Raw genomic sequence first — 24,774 nt, forward strand, 5'->3', positions numbered from 1 at the left:
GTTATACAAAAATAGGCTTTATATGTGTAGTTATTATATAAATGATTATTAAAAGGGTCTCTCAGAATATCATGGTCGGAGTAAGCCATATGTGTGGTCCTGTGGACATGTGCTTGTAATAAAATAATGATGGGAGAGAATCATTCATTCACCTATAATCACTTAACAAATATCCAAAATCAAATTCGTTGGCCGCTTCTTCAAATATTTTTGTCTCGTTAGTAATAATAATAATAGCACCACCATATCAATCACTATAAAGGGGTAAAACTCAAATTGGTACCACTCTTTTAATGAAAGTGTTGCCATCTTTTAATTACAATTTATATATGCAATAAAACCATTATACAACAACAACATAACAACAATGATTAGTATCTTTACAGTGCTATGAACCAGATTTTAAATTCGTATAATATAGATTTATACTAGAATAACCAGTCAATATATATAACAAATATATCTCATAAAAAGTAAATAAATTATAATAGATTTCGGGGAATTAAGATTGTTTTGGATATTTTAGAAGAAAAAAAACAAATTAATGATATATTTCGAGTTAAGAAAAATAAAATATATTTATATAAAAAAAACAGAGAACAAAGACATCAAATTGAAGCATATGCTTAAAATCTGAGCGTCAGAAAAAGAGGATATACCATTTGTTTAACATTTTCGTCTTCTTCAGATTCTTTCTTCGATCCCTCACACACACACACACACACACACACACACAAAAAAAAAAAAAATCGATTATAACAGAGACACATATCCCAAATCCTCAGCAAAAATTAAATAATTTATAAAGAGAAGAAGAAAAAAAGCAATGACCTGTTCTTCTCTCTTTATAAATCTTTCTCTATCTCCTCCTAGCACGACGACCATCATCAACACTTGTTCTTCTTCCTCTGCAACCACTTGTTCTTCTCCCAGGTGTTCTTTTGTTCTCCATTCCCCTGTCTCCTCCTTCCGTGCCTCGTGTCACCACCAGAGAGTACCACCACCCACTAGCTTCCTTCGCAAAAAAACTAAGCTGATCAGAAGGCACGCTGCTGTTTCTGCTTCTGACGATATGACTATTACTGAAGTCAGGGATGATGATGAAGAATCGGAGATTGAAGCTCCGCTTCTTGATCCTGAGTCTCTCTCCAAGCCCAGGAGAATTGCTCTCTTTGTCGAGCCTTCCCCGTTTGCGTAAGTCGTCGTCTATCTCTTTGCTTTTTTTTCTTTGTTGTATTCACAGTTTCTTCTTGCCTGCTTTGTGTTCGACGAAATGTCTCTGTGAAAACGGATTGTCTTAAAATTCTTAATTAGTAGTTGACTTTCCTGTATTGTTTTTTTTTTCGATGTTATTTGTAATGATAAATTCTACAACTTTAGCAACGATGGGATCGCCAAAACCAGTGTCATATCCGGTTTTGAGTTTTTACGTATTCAGATTTATATATGTCTGAGGAGTTTAATTTGAAGTTGATTTTTGTTGTATTTGATTTCGCAGCTATGTCTCCGGTTACAAAAACAGATTCCAGAATTTCATTAGGTACCTGCGTGAAATGGGTGACGAGGTTTGTTCTTTTCTTCTTAGAATACTACTATAAATTATCTAATTCTAGTATGATCTAAAGTGAGCTAATACTTTTTTCCAGAATTAGAATTACGTGTAAAGTGAAAAACTATTCCCTTTCTTTACCTGATTTAACCGTTTTGCTTCATAGGTTATAGTTGTGACCACACATGAAGGTGTTCCAGATGAGTTTTACGGAGCCAAAGTCATTGGATCAAGAAGGTGACAACATTTATAGTTCACTGAAATACTCAGTTGATGCTTTTTAATTTGGTAGTATCGCTAATTTCTCGCTCTGTTATGCAGCTTCCCTTGCCCTTATTACCAAAAGGTTCCCCTTTCTCTTGCGCTTAGTCCAAGAATCATCTCTGAAATTGCACGTTTTAAGCCTGACATTATACACGCTTCATCTCCCGGGATAATGGTAAAGCCCTTGATAAATCTAACATCACTTAAACATTAGCACAACAGTGAAGTTGAGAATCCACAGTTTGACCTTTCTAGTTTTTTTCTATGACTCGATTTTTAAGGTTTTTGGGGCTCTGGCAATAGCAAAAATGCTATCTGTACCTATAGTAATGTCTTACCACACACACGTCCCTGTGTAAGTTCTTTATCTGCCTCATTTAAATTGTTGTCCGAAATTTTGGCTTATAACTCATGATTTATCGAGATGATTCTGAAGATTAATCTTGTGTTGAACTGTTGATGTGCAGATACATCCCAAGATACACTTTTAGTTGGTTGGTAAAACCAATGTGGTCTATAATAAGTATGTAAATTCCGCTTCTCAAATTTCGAAATTCCCTTCTTTTTTATCTGGTTATTGTAATGTGATATGTAACTAACTTAAATAAGCTTTTATCAGGATTCCTTCACAGAGCGTCTGATCTTACATTAGTTCCTTCCGCTGCCATTGGAAAAGATCTTATAGCAGCTGGTGCAACTGCAGGTGAAGAGAGATAAAACATTACATTGTCAAGCAAACTTTGTGATTGTTTAAAACTAACATTTTCTTCTTCTTTTAAATATTTTGAAGCTAATCAACTTCGACTTTGGAATAAGGGTGTTGATTCAGAAAGCTTCAATCCCCGTTTCCGTTCTCAAGAAATGCGTATAAGACTGAGGTAAAAATAGAATAAACTTTTGTTGTGTAGATTATATAACATTGATACTTTCCCTGCTAATTAATGTTTAATGCTTTGTTATTAACAGCAATGGCGAACCAGAAAAGCCACTAGTGATCCATGTAGGTCGTATTGGCGTAGAAAAGAGTTTGGAGCTTCTAAAAAGGTTAGATTTTTGTAGCTTGATACTGAACTACCTCCTTTTATGTGGTGTATCCAATTCTAAAATAAAGAAATTTGTGTGCAGTGTAATGGACAAATTACCTGAAGCTCGGATTGCTTTCATTGGAGATGGACCATACAAGTACTACTTTTGTTAAAGATTGGTCATACTGTCATCTAAAGATTTCTATAGACAACAACATTGTAATTTTGTTTATCGGTTTGGTTTTCTTAAAGAGAGGATCTTGAGAAGTTGTTTACCGGAATGCCAGCTGTTTTCACTGGAATGTTACAAGGCGATGAACTCTCACAAGCGTACGCAAGCGGAGATGTGTTTGTGATGCCATCAGAGTCAGAGACACTTGGTCTTGTGGTTCTTGAGGCAATGGCTTCAGGACTTCCTGTTGTTGCGGCCCGTGCCGGTGGAATCCCTGATATAATCCCTGAAGATCAGGTCAGTGAACTATCTGAATTAGAATTTTGCTGTCAAACCAAATCATTGCACATATAAAAGCTTGATGTTGTTATGTAATGGGCGAACCAAAGTACATTTGATTCTGATGTTTTTGCCCCTTAATTTCTTCTGATGTTTCTAGGAGGGAAAAACCGGGTTTCTGTTCAACCCTGGAGATGTTGAAGACTGCGTGACAAAGCTGAGAAATCTATTGCACGACACTGAAACAAGAGAGATCATTGGAAAAGCGGCAAGAGAAGAAACGGAGAAATATGACTGGAGAGCAGCAACGACAAAGATACGCAATGAACAGTACAGTGCAGCGATTTGGTTCTGGAGGAAAAAGAAGGTACAGGTTTTGGGACCAATCAATTGGTTGGTTAAACGACTGTTTCCAGTACCGGAAGTTAACGTGTAGGATAAGCAATGAAGAATTGATCGTTTATGGTTTCTTTTGCTGAAAGTCCTCTTGTTTGGCTAATGTTGTGTTTTTATCTTACTTGGGATTTGCTTATTTAAGTTGATGTTGTAAATTGTAAAACTTGGTTTGGCCTTTAGGGTTTTAGTGTATTTTTTTAGATCACTACTTTTGTGTTTTTTTTTATTTATATTGAATAAAAGTATTGTTTTGCATAATAAATAAGGAACAAGAAATGTCATTGTTAGTAAAAAAGAAAAAGAAACAAATTTCCTTTTTTTTCATGTAATTCACATAAACTTTTACACTTCTAATCAATTTTTAAGATTTTAACAAGTAAATTGTTGTAAAAATTTAAATAAATTATAATTATATGATATATTGTTAAGATGCTTTGTATGATGAAAAATTTTTAAGTTGTAAAAAAAAAAAATTTCTTTGGTCAAAAAGTTCAAAACTCAAAATAAGAAGTTGTAACATAAATTAAACGGAATGTGGAAAAGCATTTAGTTGGACCTTCATGGCTCGGTATCATTTAGTTTTGGACCTTCATGGCTCGATAGTAAATGTGGAAAAGAAAGAAAAAAAAAAAAAACCTCAGTCCAATTCAATCCAAATCCAAATCCGGATCGATAAGAGCCACAATAATGGCGTCGTTACGCTTAAGCTCTTCTCACAAGAGTGAGATGACCGACCTATGGACAAACTCTTATCAGAAAATTCAAAGTGAAAAAGAAACCAAATTGTTAGTTGTTGGCGACAACAAAACGTGCACAAGGTCGATACTAGTCACTGGAGGAGGAGGCACAAGGACGCATTATCCTATCAATAGGCCCATTGATCGCTAATGAATTGGGCCTTTTGTTACAAGTGGACAACCTACAAGCATGGGCTGGGTCCCATTCCTACTTTGCCCCAAAACAATACGATTAAAGATAGTTCAAAGGTCAATTATTTTGTCGGAGTTCTATTTTTTTCTTAATACTGTAAAAGTTTCTAAATTGATTACTCTACAAGATTGTTTAATTTAATTTAGAAGAAAAAGAGCTCCATTATCGGAATGAAAAAGACGGGATTTTGTACATTAACAATAAGGGTCACATTAAGAACGTGCCCAGTGGAGAAGAAACAACAAAAGACCAGTAAAAAGTATTATGACTCATAAGACGCCGTCGCTTCACAGCTCTTAGATCAAGATATATCTAATATTGGTGGATAAATCTCAACCGTTCAAAGTGCCATGCCATCATCAAGTTCCTCTATCATCAGCTTTTAGATATTTTATTTTTCTTTTGTATCATCAGAAGAAGAAGACCAAGTCAAAAACGGCGTCGCTTTCAACACTCGTAAGTGACTTCTGATACGTATTGCATAAACTCAGCATCCTTCTCAATCCCAGCCATAGTCTCCGGCGCCAAAACCACTTCCAGATCTACGCTTCCGTTCCCTTCTCTGCCGGGAAACGCCGAGATTTTCCCGTCGAATTTGTTCGCTCCTCCGCTCCTCACCGCTAGTGGCTTTCCCCATCCGAAATCGTTGTCGTACATCGGGAATCTCGGCGAGCTCCCCATCGTAATCGAAGCTCCGTCCGGATTCCCCAGAGGGAACAGCCTCGGATCGCTTTCCCAAGCAGCGATTCCACGGCGTACCGTCGCGTCGTCGTGCGCCACCACGTTTCTGTGTAATTGTTCGGCGGACCACCGGAGATCTTTGCTCAGCAGATCTCCCGCGGACGCCAACGTCGGTATGCTCTGTATCGCGTTTCCGAAGTAGTAAGGATCCATCTTAGGCTCAAGCCTGTGCCGGCAATTAACCGCCATTCGAAACGTCGTCGTCTTGCTCGGATCGAGGTTCCTAGCTCTTGTAACGGATCGCCATAGCTGAGCGCTGAGAGATTGAAACGACGAAATCTCAGCCGTTCGATCATGATTCTTCTTATTCGCATCCGATTTCAAAATACTCTCCAGAACGGTTGTTATATTTCCGTTAATATCTTTGTTACCGTTACATTTCTTTCCGTCGTTGGTTTCGATTCCGTTAACTCTGTAGTTGCTCCTCTGTTTGAGTTTGGAAATGGCGTCTCTGCTGAAATGAAAAATCCTCTCCCGGAGAGGCTGATCGGCGTCGAAAGTGACACGCGGACCACCGGGAGGGACTCGTAAAACAGCCGGAGAGTCGAAGACGGTGTGACGGGAGAAATCGGGAAGGTGTTTGATCTTACAAGCGCCGCTGGTGACATCAGCGAAGGTGTTGAAGAAATGCCAAAAGGAGGTTCCGTCGGTAACGGAGTGATTCACGGTGCATCCGATGAAAACACCGTCTTCGAGCTCCGTCACTTGGACAGCGGCGAGAGGCTTGTGGTGGCCGTTGTAACTAACGAGACGCTCGAAGACGAAAAACTCACGGAATAGGAGAGGAACGTCTTTACCTGGGACGAGAAGGTCAGAGACTCTGACGCGTTTGGCGGAAGCGGCGACGAAATCAACGCCGGCGTCGTTACAGACGATGTAAATGTGACCGGCGGGACTGGTGGAGAAACGACCGGCTAGAGCGGGGAAAATTGATAGAGTGGAGGAGAGAGAACGGCGGAGAGAGGAGACAAGGTCTTCGAAAGAAAAGGAAGAAGGAGGGCTAGTGAGGAGGACGCCTTTTTGAATGTAATGACATGAGAGCATAGGGAGATCGGAGACGGAGAGACGGAGATCGGGGACGGTGGACTTTTTCTCCGGATGCACTATGCATTTTGAAATTTCTGTTACTGAACTATTTGGCATTTTAAAAAAAAAAAAAAAATTGAGATGAGGATAGATTAGAGTGGGAGGTGTATCTATTGGTGAGGAGTAGAGAGAGTTATGGGGGAAAGGGGTTTATATAGTGGTCGGACCCGGACCCTATGGTTTGATTCATGAACTTGGGTGGTTACTACTATGTATATCTTTTTTGTCCTATTCTTTTTTTGATTTTTTTTTTCTTTATCTATAATCATAATAAATTTGGAAGATAAGTATAAAAACTAAGATGAAAGTTTCGGTGATATTTTTATATTATTAACTCTATAAAATAATATGAAAAAAAACTTATACCAGTCGCACATTCTTACCTCGATTATAAGTTTAGAATGAATGAATGCTTTCTAATTTTCTAAATAAGTGTTAACTTCGTTTTCACGAGCAGAATATGTTTTGTTTTTATCATTTATGTTAGATAACTGTGTAGTTTGGTATTTTTATAAAGACATGCATATGTCAATTTTCCGTTTGAAATTTCAAATCGAAAGACGATTACAAACACTATTCTTTTTTGCTTCGTCAAAATTTTATAAGTTTTTGTTTGTTTTTTTTTTTACCCCAAAATCTCAAATGTCTTTAGTTTAGAGTATATTGTTACTTTTCATACTTAAAAATCGTAGAATTTTAACAACAACAAAAACATACAAAACAAATAAGTTATATACAATTTTTTTTGGAAAATTATATACATATTTATCTTTCCATGCATGCATAGATTACAGCTATAGTATATAACACATATAAAACCTTTACATATATATGGAAGACAGGAAGAGAAATAATAGAAAAGAATGGAGGGCAGGAGAGGACGTGTTTGGTCGGAAGAAGAAGAAAGGACAGATAGCCTCCATGGGAACAGATGGAGCGTTATGACCTACTCCTTCTTTTCTTTACTCGGAAAATAATTTAATGAAAAAGCTCCCACAAAAAAAATAAATAAAAAAAAAAATAAAAATATATATAATCTTATGACAATACAAAATCTCATAGGAAACTAAAGAAGTCTGCCTTTTCACTTGTTTTAGATCCCAAGATTAATTGTACGGGGAACATAAGCTGTTTTGTTCGGTGATATAACGACTAAAGAAAGGGCTTGTCTAATTTTGTCTTGTTAACATAGATATACATATATCTCATATAGTATAACGATAAGATTTGTAATATACAGTACTAGTATTTCTATCACTAATTAACTGTTTGTTATAGTAATAACTTTTTTCATTTTCATGGTTAATTACTGCTATACTGAAATGACTATTAAAATGGTATCGAATGAAATTTGGAATTTGATTACTCAACTTTCTATTAACTTCTACGCACTATTTTAAATAACTCGGTTTGAAATGTACATAATGTCTTGTCAGCTGAGCTGAGAATCACATAGATAAATTGTTCTCTGTAAGTGTAAATGTGACACATCAAATACGCTATGTGTCTTTCGCATTGATTCTAGTTGGTCATTTCAAAGAACAAAAACATTTAATGACTTAATAATTATCATATGGTCCATTATCAACTCAAATAACATGAAACATGGTCATTCATTATTTCTTCTCCAACTACAATAAATTTGGTCTTTTAAGAAGCATATCAAATTTCAACTACTATAATTGTAACAATTATTGATTTTTAAGGAAATAAATTAGTACTACTAGTATTCAACTGCATTTCCAATAAAATACTAATTTTTTCCTAATCATTGCTTATTCTCAAGTCTGATTCGCGTCTGACAGCAACAATTAGTTATAATCCCTTCATATGGTGATTAATAATGATGATCAAAGTAACGAACAACAATAACAATGAGGAAAATGATTGATACTTCTATATAGACAAATAACGTTAATAATTTTTTTAATTCTGTATTATAATATGTATCTTTACACATTTAGTACTCCTTACGTTTCATAACAAATTAATACTATCACACATTCATAAATTGATTTGGCTTTAGTTATGATTTATACCTAAAAAAAACATAAGACATTATATTGCAAATTTATACGATAGTCCTAGCTAATGTTTTTTCATTAAAATAATTGTAAAATCAAACGAATTTCCTACAGTAGTTGAAAGATGAAAAGTTTGGAATATGGTGCTTATTGAAATTAGCGGCATGAAGGGATTAGTAAAGGCATTTAAAAGCAGAATAAATATGATAGTATGAGAAAAAATAAATGTCTAGTGGGGAGAAATAAATTAGGATTGACTCTATGTACTACATATATACAATGACCAAATTATAACCATGTCTTACAAATATCTTGTTTTGCATTCATTTAATATGTGACAAATCATGTTGTTTTTTGATCAATCAAGAGCTTGTTGGAAAAGAAATAGAAGAAAGAAATACAATAGTAAAAACAGATTGTGATCAAACAAGAGCTTGGGGAAAAAAAATCAGGTTGAAGAAAATAGGAAAATTGCAACATCCTCCACTTTGCTGTCGTATTATAAAGCTTTTAGATAAAGTTACCCCATGGCCTATGAGGTAGTCCACTAGCTGGACACATCCTCCTATTCTTTATAGTATTTTGCAAATCCAACATTTTTTAGGTGTAAATATTAAATTTTGATTTCTAGAAATATTGTACTAGTTATCTGCTTAGATGGTTCGGTTTTGGCTACAAAAAGTTTGATATAAGGTTTTGGTACGTTTTTTTCTTTATATTAGACATTTAGACTGTATATGTGATGCATCATCTTTTAAACAAGTTTATAGAAAAACCTTCTAATCGTTTCTGAAGTGAACTGGTGGATGGATATTCATATTTACTTAAACCTTTCCAAGAAATATATGCTGTACTGGTGGATATATTATTATATACTGAAGACTAAAGGGAATGGTGGGGAAAAAAAAGAGTCAACCGTGTTAATAAGAAGCATGTTCAATGCATCTATATATAAAATCTACCAAAACTGAGTGGTTTGACCATTTTTTCTCCATTTTATTATGGTAGGGACATTTTTAAATCACTTTCACTAATCTATACAGAAGAAAAAAAAAAAGATTTATATTTTCCACATTAATACCAAATGGTAGATATATAGATGAATTAAAGTACTTGTCATGACAAAATAAACTATAGCTACGAGAGAGGCATCATATGTATTCATCTTACGAATATCCAGTACTGCAACATACATACACAGACTTTACGGATTATGAATTTAATAGAATTCATGTTTGTAGTCTTATAGATAGATGATCATCATCCTATATTTATAATTTAAATATAAGCAACCGGCAATTTAGTGGTAGGTCTTAATACTAATTTTTAACTCCCCACTAATCAGATATTTTGGAGTGAGCAATACCACCGATACATTTACCTTTTTTCATTAATTAATCAGAATCAATTTAACATCAACTTATTTATTAATTAATGTCTGCTAATCATTGAATGACGCGTATATAATGCATGCATGTGACCCCCTAATTTCCACTCATTAAGTACATGGTACATATATTAATTCATATAGTATCTCAAATCAATTAACGACTAAAAAACTTGTAAATTTTGCTTAATTTAACTCCACATATCTTCTTCAATATGAAACTTTTAATAGTAGTAACCCTCGCTTTTATTTTTATTTGTTTTTCAATACAGTAGTTTGTGTATTTGAAAATGTTATGGTTTAATGTTTATAATAGTTAATTACATAATTGTCTGCGGGGGGTTTGTGATTCAGAGTCCAACCTACGTCCACCGCACAACATGCTAAACTATTTAAAGCATAATTAATCAGGTACACAATTATTTATATGTTTAGTGAAATTATTTTCGGAGGTTATAACTAAAAGCGAATCATCTGATGCGGAAGCCACGTCATTGGTATGGTCAATGACGAAACTACCCTTAGAACCGGTTTGATTAAAAAAAACACAAGCTGGTACAAAGAACATGTATTGTTTGAGTGACAAAGGAAAAAATGTGGTCTTTGATTATTTGTTTCATTGTTAATTGCTCTCTTCCTTCTTATATCCTATCCCGACAACAAGACCTGTTGGAAGGTTAATTCACAGCACTACCCCATACATGTTTTCTATGATTTTATCTTGTAAACATTTCATAAAAAATACAAATCTTATATTAACATTTCCGTAACGGAATAAACTAATTTATTATGTTCTCAACTTCGACTGTCAAAATTATGAACGGTAGGATTCAAAGGTTATTAATGATTTGATGAATAACTTAGAATATTAGATATAAAAGCAAGATAATTAATAATATCTAAGATTAGTGCACGGTGACACTCATAACAATTTTACAAAGGCGGCTACAACCTCTTTTGTTGGATCTGCATGACTTTGTGTGCGCGCGTTATATACTTTACATTTCACCCCAACAAAAACAATATGTATAGTTGATTTGGTATATACTTTTAATTTAGACTGTTCCTTTTTTTTTTTTTCTTTTTAAATGTAGCCTACCTGCTGATATATAAGTAATCATATCAGGTGCACGTCTAAATGTATGAATCTTATAAATTAACTACTTCATTGTTAGGAGGCTTTCATACAAATTTGAATTTTCCCCGACAAAAGTGTGCTCTTATTCTGATTAATTTATTTAGATTAATGTTTTATAAAATTATAGAATTCTTTCAACGGGTTTATATCTTCTTTTGTGTTGAAAAGACAACGGAAGTGTACTTGCTTTATCCACTTTTGTCAGTTTTAGGTACGGCTATGGAAGTCTCGCTCAGTTGAAGAAGATATGGAAAGCGTGGTTCGGCCTCTTCTTCTAAATGCCAAGAAAATAAGAATCGTTCTTTATTATCATGACTTTTTTTAGGATATATAGAGTTTGTGTTTCGTTACAACTTACACGCAACGATATGATTGGGTCTCACCACGATTATAAATTTTGGCTTTACAGTGTTTTGTACGAACTACGAAACAGGCCACTGGTTTTAAAAATCAATGTTTTGTTTTAGATCAAAAGTTAAAAACTTCGTCGTACGTACTAGTAGCTTTTAGATATCTATTTTTAAGAGTTTTGTACGTAATATGAATCAAACAAAACAAATAAGGGACTTATATTGTAATTTAAAATTTTTAAGGGTCTTATTAAGACCACAGTTGAATGGGCATTCACTATTTCTTCTCTTTTGGGCTTACTTACATAAAAGCCCATCTTGTTTTTTTTTGTGCGTGGGCATGTGATCCATCTAACCTTGTTTCCATCAGTATTTTGTTTTGTTGTATTACTTATTTCATCAAGTTTTGGAAGCTCCAAATATTTGAGACGCATGCAACACTCGTCAGGTATTAGTAAATTCCGGTATGATCTGATTTCAATTAAACACAGAGAACTATACCACAATATAATATATAGTATGGGAAAATTAGGCGTAAATTCAAACTTTTTAATATATTTGCTTTTATAACATTTCTTACTGTTTCATTTTATAGTTGATATAAACTAGTATATAAGATAATGCAAAAATTGTAATTATATACCAAAAGGTGAAATCCAAACAAAGTTATTCGATAAATAATTGGACGTAATATGGAACCACGAAAATGGAATATAATTCTTCTGTGTTGAACGATCTGCGAAGTCATGGGAAGAAGAATATGAAGCAAACAAAAAAACTGAAAAAGTATATAAATAGTCAGATACTTCGCCAGTTTATTTTAATTTGGATTTTTGGACAATAACAAACTGAATTAGATGCTGATTCGAACTAATCCTAAGTTGTCGGGAAGAAAAGCGACTCACACCAAGCTTTGACATTGAAGTCAACGGTAATAATACTATATGAATTTCAAAGAATATAATATTTACTTAATTATGCCTATAAGGTTATAAACAAATTATGCGTATGTAGGTCAATATTGGTATTATAAACTCGTGAAACTGAAAATTACAACCAACCAAAACCTAATATATGAAACACAGCACAACCACACAAACTTTTTCTTACAAATATTTACAACAATCCTGCATATTTATAGGTAATATGTACGTAGAAAATATATATAAGAAATTTATACGAGACGACGTAGTACTCTAGAATCTTAAGTGATTTAACTCCACTGCGGAAACGCGTTATAATAATAGCTAGACGCAGGCGCAAACGCGAAACCGTGATGAGGATTTGGCTGGTGGAAAACGTCGAAAGAAGAATTGGTCGTCGGAGTAGAAGAGAGTGTTGTGGGAGCGGATGCGGTGGTTGCATCTGCGTCAGGGATGTTAACAGTGGTGATATCGTGAATGCTTGACCTTCTTTTGTCTTTACAGTCTGTGAGCTGTCGAAGGAAATATTTCTGAGCATGCGAAGCGACTTGCGTAGGCGTTCGACTTGTCACAAAGTTTTTCGCTATGTTTCTCCAATCTCCTTTTCCATATTTCTTCAAACCCATTAGAAATCGTCTGCCCAAACCAAACAAACAAAAAAATTAAGTAACTTCACATAAGGTAAAAAAAACAAATCAAGTAAACATTAAAACTTTAACTAAAAGAATTAGAGAAAAGAAGTTACAAAAAAAAAGAAGACATAAATTAGAAAACAACAAGAACTAGTTTAAGAAGAGAAGATTAAGATAGAGTGTTTTACCGGTGTTCATCCTCAGTCCACGGGACACCTTTCTTCCGCTCCTTTTCCGGTATCGGAGGCCTAAAACAATCAGTCATCGCCGGCGAACTCCTCTTTCCTCCTACGACGTAGTCATAACCGTAACCGTGGCCGGAGTTTTCAAGACCAAAGAAATAGTCACTGTTTGCACCGGAGGAAGCGTCGCCGCCGTAGCCAGGAATGGGGATGAGTCCGGCGTCGATGTCGCTGACGTCATCCTCTAGCTCCTTGTACCGTTGCATGACGTCAGCTACGGTTTTGCCAGGGATCAAGGCGGCGATCGTTAACCAGCTCTCTGGATTGTCTTTGTCGTCAAGAAAGGCCAGAGCTCTCTCGAACCGTTTGTTCTCCTCCGCCGTCCACGTGGCTTCTCTGACTCCTTGAAAGATCCAGTTTGTACTCTCTGGTGAAAACATATCGATTCCTCTGTTCATCGTCGACGACGACATAGCTGCTTAGCTCCTCCTCTGTTTATTTCGTTGAAATTAAAAAGAGGTTTTCTAAAACAGAGAGAGGAGAGGAGGGGAGAGTGAAGAAGAGAGAATCAAAATGGCTTTTTGATTGACTGTGTTGGTGTGTGTCTCAAGTGACCAAAACGACTTTTAATTTTAGAAATTTTGTGGAGAAAATTATTACATGAAGAAAAATAAACAGAGCATAAAGTGGATCTCTTTGGTCGTAAACGAAAAGGAAAAAAAATAAAAAGTGGATTTTGCTTTTTTTATTATTTTCTACATTTCACGTGATGATCAATAGGAATAATACATTCAACAAGGAAAGGTGTAGAAAAAAAGTAAAGAAAAAAAAACATGGAGGAAAAAAGTTAGACATATGATTTAACCAGAGATATTTCTTATTTTGTTTTGTTTCGCCTATGTAAAATCATTTAATATTTTTTTTTATTGTAGTTGAAATCTAAGCTGGCCAATAGATATATGACAACTCCCTGGTAAATGTTTCTTATATGCTATTTTTTAATTTTTAAACTTTAGGTCAGATAAATACGCTTATTGTATGGCTTATCATTTTGATTATGAGCACTGTATTTGTTTTACGCTATTATGTTTGTTATATCACATAAAATTGATATGGGATTAAGACTAACCAAATGCACGTGTCGATATATGATGAAAAAGTGTTAACACAATTTTTATTTTATGACGAAGAAAGTCTAACCAATCAAATGAGAAAGATCAGAAAATGACTGTTCAATGGTTTCGCTTTGGCCGGTTCTTTATTCGTTGTTTAATCTAAAGTCTAAACAATATTTTAACTATGACAGCTTTTTTTCTTTTTTGTCAACACGAAATAGCCCATTCAATATTTAAACTTAGTACACATTAATTACTCACATATATAATAACAACAACCATAAGCTAAGCAAATATACAAAGACAAGTGGAATATTCCATCATTAAAAAATATATTGCGTATTTGTACTTTATAAGTTTATAAAATTACAAACGATGAAAATAAAGAAAATGGTAATAAGTGTTTTTATCCAACCAAACATAAATTTGATAAAATGTCCAATACACACAATATTAACTAGGGATTGACTAACTGGACCAACTAATCTATGGACTCCTATCTTTTTTTTGTCATTATGGATTTTAGATTCCTTTGCCGAATGAAAAGATGCGATTATGCGAATAAAGCGAGGAGTTCGATGGTATACTATCCAATATATTATTACTTCTTCATTTTTTAAATGAACATAAACTTTAGAACCGTTGTATAAATGGGTTAGGTGGTGAACATAACCTTTAAAGATATAAAATTTGGAAGAGAGCTGTGGGTGGCAACCAACCAGCAAAGATATTTTCATATAGTATTTCAATTTAGTATTTGTCAATCATATAGTATTCGTACATGTAAAGATAATACGAAGAATGCAAGTGTCGGGCGCGCTTCATATCGTTAAAAGTTTATAATATTAATGTCTCACAGCACCTCATGTGGACGGTACCACAGCTCCACTTATAGCCAAATTATATAATATGAAACTGGTAAAAGTATAAAGCAGTGCAACCAATTATTATAACCAACAGTCGTAAAACTCATGTAATTTGTCTTTCGTAATACCTAACAAAAACATCTAACTATATGCAATACACGATCCAATGGATCACGATAGACGGCTTAATCTACAATACATTAATCTAGATTCTCCCTCGGTAGCCAAACATAAATCACTCATGAAGAATGAAAGTTGGATATTTCGATTATACACAAAATTAAAAGAATTATAAGATTAATATACATAGTCAAGAGGGGGTAATAAAATGTGGTAGGGACGGGATGAAAGGGATCCAACACAAATTTAAAGTCGCATAGTGTCACTCACATGCATGATGAAGCGTAAAACTGTAAGTGTCATCTGCTGATTAGTAGCAGACACAAGTTTCTGTTCGACAGATAGTGACTTCTTTGAATACCATATTTAGCAAGATTCTCTTACTATAATTAGCAAAATTACTTCTTTTTCTGTCAAATTTATTACTCTTGCTTCATTTTATTTCATTTCTCTCGATTTTATTACGAGTATTCTTTTCTTTCTTTTATTAATTGAAAATGCGACATTGCAACCACTCACTCAACCGAATTCAACGACAGATGAATTCTGCGTTGATATCGACTTTTTGGAAGAAAAGAAAGTAACCTCTTTTGTTTTGTTTTTATGTAGTTTATCGTATCATTGGTAGACACGTTCTCTTTAAACTTTAGTTGATATTAAGTTCCAAATATTATTTGCATAAGAACATCAGGGTTAATATATATATCTAGTTTACAAAACATCAGAATGAGGTAAATTTGCTGTCGGGTTAATATATTATGCTTGTAATATTGCTTAGACTAGATATATATATTAACCCTATGCAATTGTAATATTCCTTAGTCTAGATATATATCTTATATATTAAGTTCTTCTTTGGCCTCACCATATATAGTTCCGATAATCCTATTCTCCTTGAATCCATCCGTGGTTACGTAGAGATCTCTGTATCTCAATCTGCGTGGATGATCGATTTCCCAGTCTTCTAGCACTTTTTCTTGTGACTTGTCATATATTTATATTTATAGTAATTTCAAAATTTTATATTCAAACCAAAAAATCAGTTTTTTATTAGCAATAAATTTATTTTTATGAATTTTTCACATATTGTATTAATTTACATATTCTATCAAATATTTTGTAACTCTCATATTTATAATCATATCCATATTTTAAGGTAGTAAATTTTAGTTAATTGCAATTATTTATTTGTGTTTATGTTATTTTTTTCACCTCCATAGTATTTATAGCATTCTAATGAATGATTAATGACAATTAAAAATAGAAAAAAATAATAAAAGATATTAATATTTAATTATTGCATTTTTGTAATTCTTATATACTTTATGTAAGATTTCAACATGTGTGTAGCATATCCTATTATTTTATAAGAAGTTCAACATGTGTATGATATATATATGTAAGATATGATATATATCTATATATATATATATATGATATTTTTGCTTTAAAATATGATAATGAAATATTTAACTTTTCTATCATCTATACTGTTCTTAATTTTTTTGGGATATTAATACTACATATATATTATTCATATATTATGAACATCAAGATGTATAATTTTATTTTTAATTCTATTTGTCATCTTTAAGATATGTGGCGTATTTTGCTTTTAGTTTTTATTCATTTTAAGATAAATAATTCACATGAAATTATTATGTAACTATTTTTGTAATTTCTGTTCAGTTCTTAATATTATATTAATCATATATCATTTATCAGTATATAGTTAATTAACATATATATATATATATGCATATAATATGTTTATATTAATTTATAATAACCAAATTATTGTGAATTGTAAATATATATAAGTTAGGTTTTGGTCTCACTTATACTGGTATTATTTAATCATTTTTCATATATGACTTCATCAATCATCTCGAAAAAGCATTTTTAGTTTTTGATTAATCATTTCGAATAATATTTATTTTAATAATGAATATAAATAATATAATAAATAATAGGTAAGTTTTCTTGCATTTGTTGAACAGTAAAAAACTAATGAAGGAACTAAAAAAGCTATAAAACCATAATTAAAGGAATTTTTTATAATTTTCGTACAAATTTTAAAAAAACGTATTTATGTAACATAAACTATTAAATAATCATTTGAAATGAACAAAGAATTTGTCATGTTCGCCAGGGCTTGTGAAAAGTCCATTCCCTGAATGGTCAATGGGCTCAAAGTGGGCAACAAAAAGATACTTTATGCGGCGTTCAAAAGAATTTTAATTGACGAAATCATAGTTATCCACTTTGCTAGTTACGTATCAGAGCAGTCAAATTAAGGCTATGGTGGTCTTGCCGAAATCATCATAGGAATGTCACAAGATTTCGTGGGCACCAATAATGTCAAATTATTTCAACTTAATGGTCATTTTGGTATAGGATGTTTCGTAAGTACAAATGATGATAGATCAACTGCTCTCAACATATGATCAACTGTTCTCATTTATTATAGTATATGATAGTAATACATTATATTAGTGATCACTAACTTCAGTCTTGATATTATGAAAAATTTAGAAACGTTATATTATGTGTTACCAACTAGCCGATCATTAACTTCAGTCTTGTCTTTAAATTAGTTCAACAAATTTTTTGATCCGGACAATTTTTTTTTCTTTTTTTCAGTATGGTATTACGTTTTAAACTTTTTTTTTCTTTTGTTTGGGGATTTACCGCATGTATTAACAACAAGTGTTTAAAGTACTCAATTTTTCAGCTGTAAAAAAAGTTGGTGCGTTAAAAAAAGACGTTTGTTTTCAACCTTTCATTAAAAGCTAACACAATCATACATTGACTTTGTTGACAATTTGCTTGAGCATAAACATATAAAGTTTAAAAATGTCAAGAAAAGAATTGATCGAATCATCAAAAAACTAATAATAAAGTTTTCAACATTTTGGGAGATCACTTGGTGGAGGAAGAATTGATTGGTTTGGGCCTTTCCCATTTTCAACCAAGAAAGCCATCTTTAGTCCCCATGTGGTGTGTACCTCTAAATGGCAATGCATAAACCAAACCCCTGTCACCACATATGTATTCATAGTCATTGTCATACATTGTAACATTTAGATTAATATACACAAATAATAGATACTAACTAATATCGTATTTTGATTTTGTTAGATAATTAGATAAATGTACCTGGATTATCTGCTCTGAATCTAATCGCCGCCCAACCACCAGAAGGTACACCGACGGTGTTCCTCTCCACCGGATCAACAAGATTAAACTTCTTAGAATCTTTCTTGGAATTGTAATTCCCAGTTCCTAAACCAACCACAAAGAAGTTAAACCCATGGAGATGAATGGGATGGTTCTCCGGCGCCACGTTTCCGGTATCTTGCAAAACAACTTGCACTGTGGAATTGTATGGAAGCTTGTAAAGCTTTGTAGCCTTCATGGTTGCTAAATTCGAAGGCGGTTTTCCGGTAAAATCGAAAAACCGTCTCGGTTTACCAGGAAAATCGGTTGTGTATACTCCGGTTAGGTTAAAGTAATGCGCTTGAAGCAAAGCTGTTGTAGGCATCTTGAACGTGATGTTGTTTATCGCCGCAACGACACGTGAGAAGTTCCCGGCTTTGCAGCTGTGACACCTGTTGATTCCTAACCCAACGGTAAACAACAGATCGTGATCAACGTTGATCGGAACGTTAGCCGGATACGTGTTTGAATTGAGACTCCGAAGAGAATTAACGAACGAGTTTGCAACAGAAGTAGCGTTTTGAGGCGGCGGCGAAGTAGTTTTGGTGGGTGTGGCAGAGAGCGTGCCAGAGTAATGAACGGTAGCGGTTGCAGTGCGGTTGTCGACGGCAACAACGGCGGAATCTTGGAAAGGAGCGGCTGCGATTAGGTATTGACCGGAGGGACGAGCAGCGGAGACTAAGGCGGTTGTGGTTTGACCGGGAGCGATTAGGATCGTGTCGGTGTTGAAAGGTTTGACGTAGACAGCGTCAACTTCCACGACGGTGAAACGATGGCCGGCGATTTTAAAGAAGAGCTCTTCGTTCAGTGCTGCGTTTATTAGTCGTAGCATGTACGTTTTCCCGCTCTCCACCGCTAATTTGAAATTACCTTTTTTTTTATTATAAAAACAAAACAAAATTGTATAATCTTAGATCATAATCGCATTGTTAATCAAACATATGCATGAATGTTTGCTTCGAAATCGAATTTGTAAAATATACCTTGAGACGGACAATTTGGAACAAGACCGGGGTGACCGTTGATGACATGAGCATCTGAGACATTAGGTGCTAAACCGGATTTTAATGCTTCGTTAACAACCATTTCGGTATCAGATTTCCACCACTCACCTATATAAGAATTTCAAATTGTTAACCAATTTTTTAAAATGAAAATTAACGCTTAGTATCATAATTATCTGATTGTAATTAATTAAAATACCTAGTATGATGACTTCTTCTCTGTGTGGTTTAGGGAACGGGTAAGGTAGACCCGGTTTAGGTAGAATCACGATGGCACCATGAACCGTAGCTCGGAGCCAGAGAACATGTGCATGCCACCAGAGCGTACCACGTTGCCCCGTGACCGTGAAATTGTAAACGTAGCTGTGACCCGGTTTGATTGGACATTGAGTTATGTAAGCCGGTCCGTCTGCCCAACCGGTTCTTAATTGTCGTATCCCATGCCTTACAAAACCAATATTTAAGGTCGATTTGGTGAGTTTCGAAAAACTAAGGGATGAAAGTTTTATATTTTTAAAAAAGTCAGAACATTCTTCTCAGTTCTCACCAATGGATAGAGACGTTATACTTGACGTTGTTAACGACGTTAACGAGAACTGTGTCGTCCTCATTAGCGTAAATTGTTGGTCCAGGAAATTTACCGTTAACGGTAACGATCTGTTTCGTCGAACAAAGCCGCGTTACTTGTTTCGTTACCACCTGTAGTTTTAGATAATTACAATTTAGTACTCTTATTTGATAAAATTCACACCAAACTCCTACACGTTTTCGAATTTTTTTTTTGGACCCAACACGAATGGGAATAACGTTCATGAGATCAAACTTACGTTGAATGTGTATTTGCGGATTGCACCGTGGACACATGCTGGAAAGGCGATCAATGCGAAAATAACCAATATTCGAATTGGAAAGTACCCCATTTCTCTAGCTTTGCCCCTTTTTGTCTTTAGTTGTTATATAATCTCTCCTCTTCTGATGTTGTATTGATTTCTCTACTTTCTCTCTTTCTTTTGTGATTTGAAAATGATTCATGATCATTTGGTTTATAAAGATGCAAAATGTTGGGTTATTGTGCTTCGTCAGTTTGGTGAAACTGAAGATTGAAAGCTTAGAGGGAAAGTATATTTTTGTTTGTGGGTTGGAACCTAAGTGTAGGTTGGTCACTTTTTTTTTTTTTGGTTTTCTTCTCAATGTCTTGTTTTCATGTTTCAATTTGTAACTTGTATATGTTCCAAAATATATATATATATATATATACTATTTAGTCCGATCATGTCATTTATAAACTTAGTTTATCATTTATTCACTATATGCATCGGAAAAGAAGCATAAAACCACTTTCGTAGAAGAATTATCATAAGTAGCACCATGAAAAAATAAATCAAATATATACCTTTGTATCATGATTAAAAAAACCATTGCTATAGTTTCTAATTAATCACACTAATCGAATGCTAATAAAATTTGGAAACACATCTAAACATTTATGTAAAATTATGTGTAAATATATTCTAATGAAAAACAACAGTTTCTTCAAGCGATAATCAATATAATAATAATTTTAAAATGAATGACATATATGATATATCGGTCGTAACAAATATAAACTAACTATGAATATCTAAATTAAACCCTTTCCAAGAAAATAATGTGGACAAAATGGTTGAGAATTACCTTTCACGAAATCTGATTGGAAGATAACATCTAACAGAAAATGATTATATTTGTTTGGAAGCAATAACCGAACAAATTTATTGGTCACATTTAAAAGTAGTCAACCTATATTTGAGTGCGATTGTTTTTTTTTCTTTCTCTGTGGGTAGAAGAAACCAATGGGTTAAATGTTTGATCCATATAGATCATTTTCAGTATTAGGAGGAGTAATCAGAATTGAATTGACGTTTTCAATGAAAGTTAAAATATCAGTGGAGTTAGTTAGTTCATCCTATTTTGTCAGTAAGGGAACAAATATAAAGCATTTAACTATACTTGAGGCAAAAAATTCATACAAGATTAAAGATCCTATTAAATTTATAAAAAAGATTCTTCACTTCATTAAGATTTTTATTAATTGACTTGACTTTGGCTGACCAAAACATTCAACAGTCTTGGTGATAATATTTTTGACCAAAAATAAAATCCATGATAATACAATATCATCCGTGGATAGTAATATAACATAGAAAGTGTTGACCAAAAAAAAAAAAAAAGTAATATAACATAGAAAGAAGTGAAAACATTTTTTTGCGAAAAGATCCCTCATGTTATATCTATTTTGGTTGTAACGTCATATATATGATTCTCTCAACGAACATTACAACCTTTATCAAGCAATGCGCGCTACCAATTCATTTAGATACCATCAAATCAATATGTACGTAACATAGTCCCAGCTAATGCGTGTGTATTAAGTTTTCGAACAAGTTTATCATATCCCTTAGGTATAGTATAACAGTTCTTTCGAGAAACAGATCATCGATCTCTTTGTTATTTATTTTTGTTTTTTTATCTTCCCTCTGTACAAATCGAACAATATTGCATTCAAACGAAATTTGCGAGAGTATGTTTTTTCGTATTTATCAGATCCGTAGATTTCTCCACGAATTTTGTTATATGTTTTTGTCGAGATTGCAACGCGTTTTGTTTTTGTTTTTGTTTTTTTTGTTTTCCTAGTAATTATGCATTTGAAGGGATCGAAACTAATTATATTAGGCTAATATCGGATTAATGATCGTCATAATATATATCATCCAGGTTCTTCAATTCTGTTTTCTTGGTGGAGTTTGCATATATATATATATATATATAGATGATGTATTAAAATATATCGTTGTGTAGATTCTTTACTTGGCAAAGAAGTCATAATTTGCGTATTTAGGGATTCTCATATTTTCTTCAATGAATTAGATCACAGTTTCTCTCTAGTTTTTTTTTGAGTAATCTCTTCTAGATTCTCTTTATTAACAGGCTGAAACTTGTTGAAACCGAATAAGATGACAAAGGGAGAGGACATGGATATGGATTTGGATACATACACACTAGATGGAACTCTTGACATTTACAAGAAACCAGCTAACAAGAAGACAACAGGAACCTGGAAAGCTTGCAGATTCATTCTCGGTATATCTTTCATAACCTTATAATAATTCTCTTGGTAACTTATACCAAAACTTTTATTTTTTGTTTTTGAAATCGATTTGATTGTATCTATCTATGATTGACTGGCAGGTACCGAGTGCTGTGAAAGATTGGCTTACTATGGAATGAGTACTAACCTCGTGAACTATCTCGAGAAACAAATGAATATGGAAAACGTCACTGCTTCCACCAGTGTCAGTAACTGGTCCGGAACATGTTACGCCACTCCTTTGATCGGTGCTTTTGTTGCCGATGCTTATCTCGGCCGATACTGGACCATAGCTATCTTCGTCGCCATCTACATTGCCGTAAATCTAAAATATGACAAATAAATATAAAAATCAAGTTTTGTTTAACTAAATTACACAGAACCTTGAGACTGTTTGCTCTGTTTTTGTGCTAATCCAGGGAATGACGCTATTGACGATGACAGCTTCGGTTCCTGGTCTAACGCCAACCTGCAGCGGAGACACATGTCATGCAACCGGGGGTCAAATCGCGCTTACATTCATAGCTCTTTACTTGATCGCACTCGGGACAGGAGGGATCAAGCCTTGTGTCTCGTCCTTTGGTGCTGATCAGTTTGATGATACAGATGAAGTAGAGAAAGAGTCTAAAAGCTCTTTCTTTAACTGGTTCTACTTTGTGATCAACGTCGGTGCAATGATTGCTTCCTCTGTTCTCGTTTGGATTCAGATGAATGTTGGATGGGGTTGGGGTTTAGGTGTTCCCACCGTCACAATGGCTATCTCCGTCGTGTTCTTCTTCGCCGGAAGCAAGTTCTATAGGCTGCAGAAACCAGGAGGAAGTCCGCTCACAAGAATGCTTCAAGTCATTGTGGCTTCTTGCAGGAAATCTAAAGTGAGAGTCCCTGAAGATAAATCTCTTCTTTATGAGAACCAAGACGCCGAAAGCAGTATCCGAGGAAGCCGTAAGCTCGAGCACACCAAAATATTAACGTAAGGCGAAAGCTTGGTTTATAGTGTCAACCAACTGTAATTCCTGTTGTTGGATTAACTTTTTAATCAACTTAAAAATCATTTCAGGTTCTTTGATAAAGCAGCAGTGGAGACGGAGAGTGACAACAAAGAAGCAGCTCCGTCGTCATGGAAGCTATGCACAGTGACACAAGTAGAAGAGCTCAAAGCACTGATCCGTCTATTACCGATTTGGGCAACAGGGATTGTCTTTGCTGCGGTTTATAGCCAAATGGGCACTGTGTTTGTACTACAAGGCAACACAATGGACCAACACATGGGACCTAACTTCAAAATCCCTTCCGCATCACTCTCCTTATTCGACACGCTTAGTGTCCTCTTTTGGACACCTGTCTATGACCAGCTAATCGTTCCCCTTGCCCGGAAATACACAGGTCACGAACGCGGATTCACACAGCTTCAACGGATGGGAATCGGACTTGTAGTCTCTATCTTCTCTATGGTCTCTGCGGGAATCCTCGAGGTCATAAGGTTAAGCTACGTTCGAACACACAATCTTTACGAGGAAGAGACTGTCCCCATGACGATCTTCTGGCAAGTGCCTCAGTATTTTTTCGTGGGTTGCGCAGAGGTTTTCACTTTTATAGGTCAGCTTGAGTTCTTCTATGATCAAGCTCCTGATGCTATGAGGAGTCTCTGCTCGGCTTTGTCGCTCACCACGGTTGCGTTTGGGAACTACCTGAGCACGTTGCTGGTGACAGTGGTCACTAATGTCACGAGATCAGGTGGAAGACCAGGCTGGATCGCTATAAATCTCAACCGTGGTCATCTTGATTACTTCTTTTGGCTTTTAGCTGGTTTGAGTTTCTTGAATTTCTTGGTCTACCTTTGGATTGCTAAATGGTACACTTACAAGAAAACGTCGGGGCATGCGCTTTGATGATACATAAACGTCAGGACGTCTGCAATGTCTTAATTTTTCTTCTTCATGGTTTCACTCTGAATCGCCTGTTTGATAATGTCTTTAGTACTTGTGTCTTACTGAAACATATTTACAGGCATTAATTTGAATAGATTCTCTTGTTCCACCTTGAGTTCTTTGGTTGCAACTAGAATAGTAGTGATGAATCTGTGATCAAACGCTCTGAGACTCAGATGCAAGCTTTTAAAAAACCTGCATAGGATTGAACAGAGTAAAAGACAGTGGACAATGAAAACACAAGTTGGCTGATTTTAAAAGAGAATGAAGAAGCAAAACAAAAGGGAAAAGGCAGCAACAAATAGAATGAGGCAACA

General features: G+C 34.4%; 5 protein-coding genes and 1 long non-coding RNA gene across 6 annotated transcripts; 2 read left to right on the forward strand and 4 right to left on the reverse strand.

Annotated features, from left to right (window-relative positions):
• Positions 1-607: 607 nt before the first annotated feature.
• LOC104734184 (sulfoquinovosyl transferase SQD2) lies at positions 608-3,947 on the forward strand. Its single transcript, XM_010453709.3, has 12 exons — positions 608-1,194; positions 1,499-1,565; positions 1,716-1,786; positions 1,871-1,988; positions 2,095-2,168; positions 2,281-2,336; positions 2,433-2,516; positions 2,604-2,691; positions 2,780-2,857; positions 2,939-2,995; positions 3,091-3,307; positions 3,450-3,947. The coding sequence occupies exons 1-12, from the start codon at positions 827-829 to the stop codon at positions 3,723-3,725; spliced, it is 1,554 nt and encodes a 517-aa protein (XP_010452011.2). The 5' UTR covers positions 608-826; the 3' UTR covers positions 3,726-3,947.
• An 804-nt stretch (positions 3,948-4,751) lies between these two features.
• On the reverse strand, positions 4,752-6,755 carry LOC104734185 (putative acetyltransferase At3g50280). The gene has a single exon (XM_010453710.3). The coding sequence runs from the start codon at positions 6,497-6,499 to the stop codon at positions 5,063-5,065; it is 1,437 nt and encodes a 478-aa protein (XP_010452012.1). The 5' UTR covers positions 6,500-6,755; the 3' UTR covers positions 4,752-5,062.
• A 5,595-nt stretch (positions 6,756-12,350) lies between these two features.
• On the reverse strand, positions 12,351-13,940 carry LOC104734186 (transcription factor DIVARICATA). Its single transcript, XM_010453711.3, has 2 exons — positions 13,085-13,940; positions 12,351-12,900 (listed from the first exon to the last, which is right to left on the reverse strand). The coding sequence occupies exons 1-2, from the start codon at positions 13,549-13,551 to the stop codon at positions 12,555-12,557; spliced, it is 813 nt and encodes a 270-aa protein (XP_010452013.1). The 5' UTR covers positions 13,552-13,940; the 3' UTR covers positions 12,351-12,554.
• Positions 13,941-17,946: 4,006 nt separating this feature from the next.
• Positions 17,947-20,462, reverse strand: LOC104734187 (laccase-10). The gene is made up of 6 exons (XM_087480315.1): positions 20,230-20,462; positions 19,950-20,101; positions 19,602-19,846; positions 19,382-19,510; positions 18,339-19,268; positions 17,947-18,216 (listed from the first exon to the last, which is right to left on the reverse strand). Exons 1-6 carry the CDS (start codon positions 20,320-20,322, stop codon positions 18,086-18,088), a joined length of 1,680 nt encoding a protein of 559 aa, XP_087336441.1. The 5' UTR covers positions 20,323-20,462; the 3' UTR covers positions 17,947-18,085.
• Positions 20,463-22,358: 1,896 nt separating this feature from the next.
• On the reverse strand, positions 22,359-23,054 carry LOC147929077 (uncharacterized). Its single transcript, XR_015577472.1, has 2 exons — positions 22,913-23,054; positions 22,359-22,838 (listed from the first exon to the last, which is right to left on the reverse strand). It is a non-coding gene; the product is annotated as an uncharacterized LOC147929077 (long non-coding RNA).
• LOC104734189 (protein NRT1/ PTR FAMILY 8.2-like) lies at positions 22,391-24,572 on the forward strand. Its single transcript, XM_087480316.1, has 4 exons — positions 22,391-22,522; positions 22,631-22,848; positions 22,949-23,499; positions 23,587-24,572. Exons 1-4 carry the CDS (start codon positions 22,396-22,398, stop codon positions 24,416-24,418), a joined length of 1,728 nt encoding a protein of 575 aa, XP_087336442.1. The 5' UTR covers positions 22,391-22,395; the 3' UTR covers positions 24,419-24,572.
• Positions 24,573-24,774: the final 202 nt, after the last annotated feature.

The sequence above is a fragment of the Camelina sativa genome, chromosome 13 (assembly GCF_030686135.1).
Source record: "Camelina sativa cultivar CO46 ecotype springtype chromosome 13, ASM3068613v1".
NCBI classification, from domain to species: Eukaryota; Viridiplantae; Streptophyta; class Magnoliopsida; order Brassicales; family Brassicaceae; genus Camelina; species Camelina sativa.